A 10,339-nucleotide genomic window follows, 5' to 3' on the forward strand; every position below is an offset into this window, starting at 1 on the left:
CAGGCACAGCTTAAGGGACATTCCCCACATACCCGTGCTTGGCCTGGGAACAGAAACCATCACAGGAAAGTTCAGGTTCCAGCAAACACTCATCTTTTCTTTGAGGGCATAAGAGAGTGGCAAGTCTTTCAGTTTCTCTGGCAGCATCTTCCAGAAGTCAAAAATAGATCATATATTTGCCAATTAAACTCTCCTAGTTCCCAGCTCTGTCTTGTTTTTTATTTCTATCAGCTTACCTGCACAGCCTTGCAAGAAAAGCAGCAGCCAAGGCTTCAAAACTGTAGGAGAGCAAAGGAGCCACATTCCTCAGGCTTAGAACATGACTGCTTTTTTAGATTTGGCTTCCTGTCTTGTCTTTCACTCTGAATTTCTCCTTCTTCCATTGGCTTACCCCATTGGTAAAATGTTGCTTTTTGTGCAGTTTTCCCACTTGCTGTGCACTCAATGTGTGCAGCAGGATTTCCAATAATAAGTTGGATACCTAGTGGACATAAATATCCCTTGTCCCAACTTCTACTGAGCCCAGCAGTGCTGCCTTTACTTCTGACCACCTGCCAGTGCTCCTGCTGCTTTGTGAGATAAAAAAAATCTCAATAAAAATAGGAGGGGGAATTCTCTCTATACTAAACTGCTTGAGCCCAGGCTTGTTTACTTTTTGAGTGCAAATTTCCATCCAGTCCTTTTTGAGTGCAAATTTCCATCCAGTCCTGTCTTTCCCAACAGGACGAGCCGAGCTCTGGAATGGACCCGAACGCCAAACGGCACCTTTGGAAAATCATCAGTGAGGAAGTGCAGAACAAATGCTCAGTGATACTCACATCCCACAGGTAGGGCTGGGCTGCTCTGCCTCCCTTTTTGGGGTCAGCAGAAGTGTGGAGAGACCCATCCCTCCCTGCTCCTTGCACAGTTTCAGGGCACCAAGCTGTGGCAGGTTTGGGGGTTTGTTGTGGCTGACTGTGGTGTCCACAAAGACCCACTTTAGGGAAAACTTTAGTGGTGTTCTCCAGGTACTTAACCATGTTTTTATTCCTTCTCAGTGACTTACTAGAGTTTCTTGGTTGGTTTTGCAGCATGGAGGAGTGTGAAGCCCTGTGTACCAGGCTGGCCATCATGGTGAATGGGAGTTTCCAGTGCATTGGCTCTTTGCAGCACATCAAGAGCAGGTCAGTAAAGTGAACCTATTTCACTTTCACTGAACAGCCTCTGGAGTGACTGACCTACAGCTCTGAGTGCTCAGAACATGAGAGCTGTGTTATCAAAACAATGACTTTTCCTGGTTCATGTCCCTTATACTCCACTGAAATTCTGTGTTAACTAATGCACTTTCTACTCCCTCACAGCCTGTCTTCCCAGAATGTGTCCCCCAAAGTATTCTGTTCACTGCTGCAAATGAAAAATGTGTATTAGGGTTGAGCTTTGGTTTTATTAGTTATAACAATAGCTCAGCTTCTTACTAAGTTTCACTCCAGGTTAACAACCCTGACCCCATTCAAGCTGCACCGTGCCTGGATTAGATTTCCCCAAAGAAGCTGTGCAGGACTCTCAAAGGAGTTTCTTCATCTGTTTTTCTCTTTTCTACAGCGTTAATTGTGATTTTCTTTCTCCCCCAGATTTGGAAGAGGATTCACTGTGAAGATGCACTTAAACAGCAGCACAGTTTGCACTGAGAAGCTGACAGAGTTCATGAAGTCACACTTCCCAAATACATGCCTGAAGGTAAGCAAGGCAAATGCTTTCAGGAGAGGCTTTCAAAATCCCTTCAAACTGACCAAGAAGATCCTTGCCAAGTGGACATCTTGTGACATACTGTGCACATAGATCTGAGCTCTCAGAGCCACACTTGTCACTGCTTTCAGCTCCATTTCCTGAGGGCTGGAGCACTCCAGTTCCTGGTGGCTGAAGTAACATCAGCCAAAGAGCTGCAGTGACCCTGGAAGGCAGCTGTTAGGTGACCCTCTGCCCTGGGAATGCCCTTCCCACTGAAGCCTGGAATGGATGGAAACCCCCTTTAGGTTCAGTGGGTAGAGATGCTTCCAGTACTTCCAGTAACTGAGTAATTGTAAAACCAGAGTAACTGAGTCACAAATCCCATCCATTGTCTGTAACCCAATCTCTGCATGAATCAAAACTGCAGACCTGGAGCTGGAAAATGCCTTGGCCACCCTGGAGCCTCCAGCCTTGCAGTTTAGTTGTGCTCCCCCAGTCACAAACCCCACAAGAACTCCCAGTGGGGAAACAGTGGTCACTCCCAGACAATAACATTCAGGAGACACCACAGCCCCTGCCCCTTCATCCTGCCATGCTCCAGCTGTTGGATCTGTTGGCTCTGGGCTTTCCTCCACCACTCCTGTCCCCACAGGATCAGCATTTCAAGATGGTGGAGTACCACGTCCCAGTCTCTGCAGGAGGGGTAGCAAATATATTTGATCTCCTGGAAGGCAGCAAAGCAGCCTTCAACATCAGGCACTTCTCTGTGAGTCAGACAACGCTGGAGGAGGTAAGGAATTAAAATGTGAGGCCATCCATTTAAAACTGCTAACAGGGGAGCAGAATGATGGTTACACATAATGGACTGCTGCACACAATAGACTACACTTTGAAAGGGATTTCCATCTATATTCCTCCTGGGGGTACTTTGTCAGCACTGCTGCCTCCAGGTACCTCTGCTGGTGCTAGGGAAACACACACAGAAAGCTGCCTGGAGCATAAAGGACCTATTCTTCCCTCTGTCACTGCTGACTTCAGGAGCCTCGTGGGTGTGGGTGAAGGGCAGGACTATGAATCACCCCCAAGTCCAGGGCCAGGCTTTCCACTGGTATTGAAAATATGCTTAATGTCACTTTTCAGGTTCCAAGTTCGCTTAGCATTACTCCAAACTTAGCTTTGGGGCTCATTCCATTTTCCCTTGGAAGAACATTCCCACTGGCAACAAAATCTTACAGGGAGCACCTTAGCTGAAGGGATTGCCACAAGGTCTATCCAGAAGAAATCTGGATAGCAGATAGCAGATCCTGTTGAGCATCAGCACCAGGAATATTAGGTTTGTCCCAGACAGAGGAGCAGAGCTGCAGCCCTGCAGTGCCATGGACTGTGACACAGCAGTCAGGGAGGGGATTTCCTCAGTGCTGCTCCAGTAAGGGCCAGTGGCTGTGAGAGAAACAGGCAGGTAAAGTGCAGGAAGCCCCAGCTCAAATTTTGTGGGAGGACAGCTTGGCTCGGTGAATATGCAAATGTGATTGCAGGGAGAGTTCTGGTAAGAGTCCTTTCTGTATTCATTAGCTGCTGTTGAAAGGAAGGCTGTTACTGTGATTTCCTACACCTCTCTGTACGCTCTGCAGTTGTGCTTGCACAGATGTCAATTACACAGAGACAGATGGGTTTATGAAGTAATCATGGGACTGTATTACAGTGTGATTGAAACCAGCACTGCATGGGCAGTGCCTTGCTGGCTCCTGGCGAGCCTGAGCTGCAGGACAATGAGGTTCCATGCAGGAATGTCTGCCTTTGGATACAGGAGTGCCCATCCATTTATTTACATGAGCCCACAGAAGCTGCAATTCTCAAATTCAGCGTGAATCCAGGCTCACAGTCAAATGAACAGCCATGCCTTTTTTATATTCATTCGTGTCATAAATTATTTATGCTGTCACACACTGAGTGTTTTCCTTTAAACTTCCAGGTTTTCATCAACTTTGCTAAAGATCAAGCAGATCCTGATGGCACCGACGCAGGTCCTGATGTGACGCTGGACAGCTCTGACACAAGTAGCCAGGCTAGCACCATAAGCTCCATCTATTGAAGGGATCCACCCACACGGGATCATGGAAGCTGGGGAAAAGACCTGACAGCCCCTCCAACCCTGTTTTAAGTGATTTTAGGGTGATGGGGATAAGCAGTTCCACTTTCTTCAAGTACTTTGGTTTTTGATATGCGCTTCATTAATGTCACTAGGAACGTGGTAGGTGTTTGAGACTGGCACTTGGTTACAAATCAGATTGGTCTTTCCACAGGTTCTTTCCCCCCCACCCCCAGTTCTTGTTTTATGATCACTGTGAGGATTTACACAACACCACCTGCAGCTCGTGGCTGTTTGCTTGCAGCAGAGTGGCCGTGATGGAGCAGAGGAGCTGTGGGCAGTGCAGGCTGACCACAAAGCAGCCCCACGGCCCCAGAGGAAAGCCCACCTCCTCTCCCTGCTCAGCAGCAGACTTCCTGGGTGAAAGTGGCTCTGTTTTGACAGGCTCCCCCTGGGGAAATGGGGCTCATGGCCTTGCCTCTCCTTACAGGGGGGTTGTGAGGATGCAGGTGTTAAATACTGACAGTGGCAAAGGCCACTGGTGGGGGCCATCTTTGGTAATGACACAGAGCTTATCTGGTTATGTCAGCACAAATATAACTATTTTTTAAGTTAGTGCTTCCAGTGGTTTTGGTTTGTTCCTGTAGCTTTTTCCTGCTCTGTGTAACTCCTTGAGTGAGTCCCCTGGTCCCAGGCAGTTCCTGGCTCTTGGTGCCCAGTGGAAGATGATTCCCCCACGAGCCCCTTTCTCCTTGTGGCTGGAGTTCAGGGCTGCTCTGGAACAGCTGAGGAGTGGTACAGGGCAGGTCTGTTGGCTGAATGCTCTGACAAGAAGCAGCTCTTTGCTTCATAAGATTCTATTTCCCTGAGCACAGTAGAAGCAAGGAGCATCCCCCTTGCTCATAAAGCCTCCATCTCCAGCAGCTTTTCCTCTCTGTGTCCTCTCCAGTGACCTTTCTCCTCAACCCCACGTGCTGGCTGCCCCCTGACTCTGGAGCTGTGTTTTCCCACATAATAAGGCATCATTAGCTCCTGCTTCAAAGACTCTGCCTGCTGGCTTTAAGGGAGAGCTCTGCCCACTTCTGAGAGCAGCCCCCAGCAGCTGAGTTCAGCCCACCACCACACACACCCTGCTCTCCTCCCCAGAATGATTAATAGATAGAATAGTTTAATATGATTCTTTACTAGATGTATCAGCATAAGGCCCCAAAGACTTGGGTTTGGGTCAGGGCATTGATGTACCTTCAAGCACAAAATGAACTGAAACTCTGAGCTCAATAAACTTGCTGTTGCTGGTAAAACAGATTGCAGATCAAGCCTTACCTTGTGAGACCTGGGGTGGCCCAATCTTACCTGGGTTCACCCACACAATTCCAGCCAGGTGGTTTCTTTCTTCTTTTCTTTTCCTTCCCTCAAACTAATTTGAGTCAAAGGAACCTTTGATGAAAGCTGCAATGACACATCTCTGTTACCCTGGCCATGAGTTTGAGTAGTTCAGCTCCTCTGTGATGTCAGGGTTTGCTGTGAGAATCATGCAAGGAGTAGGCACTTTGTAAAATCCCAAACACCCTTGGTATTCAGTGGGATGCTGAAGTTCAAGGTTTAGCTGCTGCAAGGAGGTCATGTCCTCTCCTTGGTCTTGGTGTAAACTTCTTACTGATAGCAGGAGGAGTTTATTATGGATTGAAAGTGTTTTAGAGCTTTGAATTATGCCTCAACCTGCTGACTGTAATTAAAACTGGGATTCAGCTTCTTTCCAGAATGCATTTGACACCTGCAGTTTATAAGTGACTGAAAAAGCTGCCCAGACATCCATTGTAGTTTCTATTATTATGTCTCCAGCTCTGCAAAAGCTCTTTTTTCTCATTTTCATTGCACATCTTACACAGATCACAGTGTAAAATTAAGCTTTTCTCTAATGGAGGGCTTGTGCTCCCTGCAAAGGACTTGGAGCATGAATGCCAATGATTTAAATGCAGCCTTGTAATACCAATCAGAGTATTATTTTATTATGTCGATGGCTTTGCAACTGCCAGTGAAAGATGGATCTTCAGACTCTGTCCAGATGTATTTTACATGTAATTGAGGGAGACTGATACAAAACTATTCTTTTGTCCCTTTAGAGCCTACTAATCAAACAGGGAAAAAAAAAAAGAGGAAGTGATTCATTGGAATACTTCAGCAAGTTGCAATTTAATTGTGTAAAATAGAGTTTTGAGGAGAAAAAAAAGCCAAAAGCATCCTTTGAATTCCCACCCAATTCTGGCATTAATAGAAACATCTGCTCCATGTGAAATGTGTCACAGCCATGATCTACGCTCCCCGCTCTCACTCGCAGGTAAAAATAAACCATCTGCTCTTGCAATCAAGTCTGTGGGTATTGGTCCAAGCAAGGCAGAGTTTATATACTGGGGGAATTTAACTGAGGCCCGTGGAGAAGCAGTTACATCCGTTTGGGGGCTGGAAGCATCTGGCAGGGAGGTTGTATATAATGCCACCAGGGGCTGAATTACCATTCCTGCCACTTTCCAAACATCCCTGTTCCCTGCAGAGCCTCAGATCCATCCTGTCCCTTTCAGAGGTAGGACATGCTCCAAGCTCAATTGGAGGCAGAACCGTTGGAAGCCAGCACTCTGCTGCCTCTGAACACCAGCTCCATGCCTCCCATCACCTCCTTGTTCCCTGAGAAGGTCCCAGGGCTGGCCAGGAATGCAGAGAAACCACTGATGAGAATCTGAAAGGTTTTGAGCAGGCTCTACAGGACAGGGGTGCCCCCCACTGCCAGCCCTCTCTGAATCCCCTCAGAAATTTTGGCTTTACATGACTCTGCTTCCAAAATGAGCCACCAGGCTGCCTCCTTCCTCTGGCCTGAGCAGGGAGCTGAGATTGCTGCGTACCACGGCACATCACCTCCCCAGGAGCCAGAGATGAGTGCGTGTTCCAGGGAAAACAAGCTTTTCATCTTCCTCCTTTAATGCAGCGTCCCCTCAGTCACCCCAACATCCCCCGAGGGGGCAGCAGTGCCAGGGCGAGCCCGCCCAGCGCGGTCACAGAGCCCCGGGGCGTTAATTGGCACCGGCCTCTCCCTGGCTTCATTTAAAATGCATTTAACACAGGGAGAGGCAGGGCACTCGCTAAGCAGGGCCAGGGAGTCAAGGAGGAGTTGCAGAATTGGTTGTGTGCATTGGCAGGCTGATTGAAGTCAGGTTTGTAATTTGAGTTGTGGACTTGGAGACAGTGATTCAAATCTCCATCCTGGCTCTCCTGCATTTATCACTTCGTGCTGCTCCAGCCTGGTCCTTCCTTAGCTCTGCTCTCGGTGCAAATGGCCACTGAGGGCTGGTTTGGCAGGGTCAGAAAGGGTCTGGCAGAGGCTGGGGAAAACTCTTCAGAGGAGCCAATGTTAAGTAAAGTATTGTAAATATAAATTCAAGGTCTCTAATGGGATTTTTTGGTCCTTTCATGAGAGCTGCAGGAGTGGTTTTGTTACTGGGTCAGTTCAGTAAACATGTTTACAGCTCAGACAAACACATCCAGGTAAACAAAATTCAGTGACTGCTGGAGCTTAGGGGCTGGTGGTGCCCAAAGACCTGCAGCCTGTGAGGAGTCACTCCTGGGATCCAGAATTTGAGGGATCCATCCTCATAACAGGCTCAAAATGGGGCTTAGCCTGTTGGAGGAGCTTCATCTTCTTCCATTGCTGCAGCTTCACTGAAGTTGCTGGAAGGCTTTTTGGCTTTTTACAAGCCAAGAAAAATATCTGTCTCTTCAGTTAATAGTGGAAGGGTTATTTTGTGAGCTGGTGGAGAAAGAAAAATGGGTTTTGGATGGCAACAGCACATAGCATGATTTTACTCTTTTTTTTTTTTGTGGACAACAGCTGTGATCTTGCATAGCTCTAACAAAGTATCAACAGCATATTAAAAGTGAGCACAACACAGAAAAGCAGCAGTGGGGAATGACAAAAAAAAAATTGCATTCACGAGAATTATTATTCCATGGCAGTATTTAAAGAAAAAAAATCCCTCTAATTAATTTAGTTGTTCAGGGAGAGGATGGAAAGAAGGAGGATGGCACTGAAATAATAAGAAGAACATTAGTAAGGGACACAGCCAGCTCTTGCTGTTGGCTCTGCTCCTCATGCTAGTCACATACACAGCACTGGGAAGGAGGGAGCACAATGGGGAGCAGAATGATGAGTGCAGCCCATTTTGGGCCAGACCTGACTCCTCAAAATATCTGTACAATGCATGAGATCACCCCAGGGAGTATCAGAGTTTTGGGGCTGGAGGCTGCCCCGTGCCATGGTACAACCCTGCAGCACCTGGATGGTGGCACGTGCCAGAGTGGAAGAGTCCCACCGGTTGAGCCTGGGATGAAGAACACAGATCCTTGTGCCTGCAACACTTGGAAGCAGTTCCCTCTCCCAAGAGCTCATCCTGGGGGGTGCAGCCTCCACTTCATTGCTCATTGCTGCTGGAAGACCCTTCTGGAAACAAGGGAGAGCAACCCTGAGGGCCCTGTGCTGGGGGTGAGACAAGGACATGGCAGTGCTCCCACGAGCTGTAAGGCTCAAAGAAACAACTCCACCATCTCCCCAGCCTCGAGAGTCATGGAGGTGCTTTGGTGTTACACAGTGAGGCTTTCACTAGACCTGCAAGTTGGGTAGAAATGAAGCATCTCTTGGAAAAAGTTCAGGTCTTCACTGACAAAGAAAAAAAACAAAGGACGGCCACGACAATTTATGGTAATGCACATGAGATGAAATCCAAGTGAAGACAGGGGAATATTTGAGGCTCTTACCTCCATGAGCAGGTCAAGGTGAGCTCTCAGCCCTCTACTCTTCACGTCCTGGTTGGTTTTGCCCAGCTCTCTGCTTGAGTGTGCACTGCCTCTTTCCCAGCCAGAGACAAACAAAGCACATCCAGCATGTGACAGGGAGGAGGCAGCAGGATGATCTGCCTCTCCATAACCAGACCCAGCTGGGTTATTCCTGCACAAGACAGCAATGAATTTAAGTTAAAATGATACCAACCAGATTGAAATGCAATTAAAGGAGTCCCCTTAGGGTTGTGCATCCAATTAAAGTGTACCTTTAATTACACCAGTGCAGCTCCAAGCAGACACGTGCTGAGAGGGCCAGCAGCCCAGAGCTGAAGCCTGCCTGGTGACCCATATCTGTGAGGTCCCAGAGCTGATACATGAGGGTTTGCATCACCAACAGTGACCTGCTCCTCCCCTGGGGAAGAGCTCCCAGAGGAGAAACACAGGAACCTTTTTCAGCTTTGTAAGAGCAATTTTCTCCAACAGACAGTTGCTGGAAAACAATTAAGATCCAGGTGCTTCTAAAAGGTAAGAGCTTTTCACACTTTTTTGTACATGACATTTCCCTCTTGCAGTGCCAGAATGTACCCTGCCTCCAGGAACCCTGAAAGTTAAAGCAACAGAGCTGACTTTGTTAAGAAAACTCATTAAAAAATTAGCAATGCAAATATTAGGAATTGCTAGAAACACCAGAGCACTTCTGGGTGTCCCTCAGCCATCTCTGTGGAGTTACATGAGGTAAAAGAACTTTAACCTTGAGCATGATTCCATCCCCAAAGCAGCCAGCTGTGAGTCTGGAGTATGCTCCTTGGTCTGGAGCCTTAGCTGAAGTCCCTGGCAAAGCCTGCAGTCAGGCTGCTCTGGACAGCAGCAGGCTGTGCAACCACACCTTGCTCCCCCAGATTCTTATTTAAAATCCTGTCAAAAAGAGAAAATAAAGCTGGAGGAGACTCTCCTTTGCCCATTGTACCACGAAGCCTGAGGGCTGGCATGTGTTCATAACCTAGGTACCCTGTTTTAATGCAAACTCCCATCAGCTTGCATCACATGGAGCCCTGGGATCAATTCTGAGAGGTGCACGGAAGCAGGTGCTTCATCCATCTTCACATCCTCCTCCTCAGATGTGTCTTTAAGTACCTTCAATGTCAGTAAAACAAGCAAAAGTTGAGAGCATAGGCTTAATCAGATTAACAATTATAATCATTCCCATCCATCACTGCAAAGCAGCTGTGGTGCTGCCCAATCCGTTCTGCTCCAGGACCCTGGGGAATCAGAGCCATGCCTGATCAGCCAGCAAGGGCAGCTCCAGGCTTGCCATAAAGAGGAAGAGAGCCATTGCTCAGCCTGACTCCTTTACTCATTCTTTTATGAGCCTCCAGAGGCTCCCCAGAAGTTTCTAAAGCCTCTCTGAGGAGCTGCAAAGGGAGTGATCCCTCCTGGGCTGGTGCTCACACTGCAATAACACCTGGTGGGAACATTGCAGGGCCTGGGCAGTGAGACCTCTCCTCCCCCCTGCCTTCTGCCATTCAGCATTTGACCATCGTCATTACACACTCAGCAAGGGCCTTTCTCCCCCACAATCAGCTCTTTGCCAAGGTCCTACAGCTAGGCTGGGCCCCCAGATGCCTGCAGGGGTTGGAGATGCTCCAGGAGGAATGGGATGGTTTGCTCCATGCCTGCTGCCCTGCCTTTCCTGACTGTGGAGGCAGCACAGCAGGG

The 10,339-nt window shown here is 48.1% G+C and overlaps 1 protein-coding gene across 2 annotated transcripts in view; it reads left to right on the plus strand.

Annotated features, from left to right (window-relative positions):
• ABCA12 (ATP binding cassette subfamily A member 12) overlaps positions 1 to 5,097 on the plus strand; it is an 81,617-nt gene extending 76,520 nt beyond the window's left edge. For both annotated transcript variants that reach the window (XM_059868216.1, XM_059868215.1), the window contains 5 exons: positions 724 to 827; positions 1,071 to 1,163; positions 1,611 to 1,716; positions 2,360 to 2,497; positions 3,680 to 5,097. In XM_059868216.1, coding sequence (XP_059724199.1) covers positions 724 to 827; positions 1,071 to 1,163; positions 1,611 to 1,716; positions 2,360 to 2,497; positions 3,680 to 3,799 — 561 coding nt within the window. In that variant the 3' untranslated portion in view covers positions 3,800 to 5,097. The remainder of the gene's footprint in view (positions 1 to 723; positions 828 to 1,070; positions 1,164 to 1,610; positions 1,717 to 2,359; positions 2,498 to 3,679) is intronic.
• The last annotated feature ends 5,242 nt before the right edge of the window (positions 5,098 to 10,339 follow it).

The sequence above is a fragment of the Haemorhous mexicanus genome, chromosome 26, assembly GCF_027477595.1.
Source record: "Haemorhous mexicanus isolate bHaeMex1 chromosome 26, bHaeMex1.pri, whole genome shotgun sequence".
Lineage (NCBI taxonomy): Eukaryota > Metazoa > Chordata > Aves > Passeriformes > Fringillidae > Haemorhous > Haemorhous mexicanus.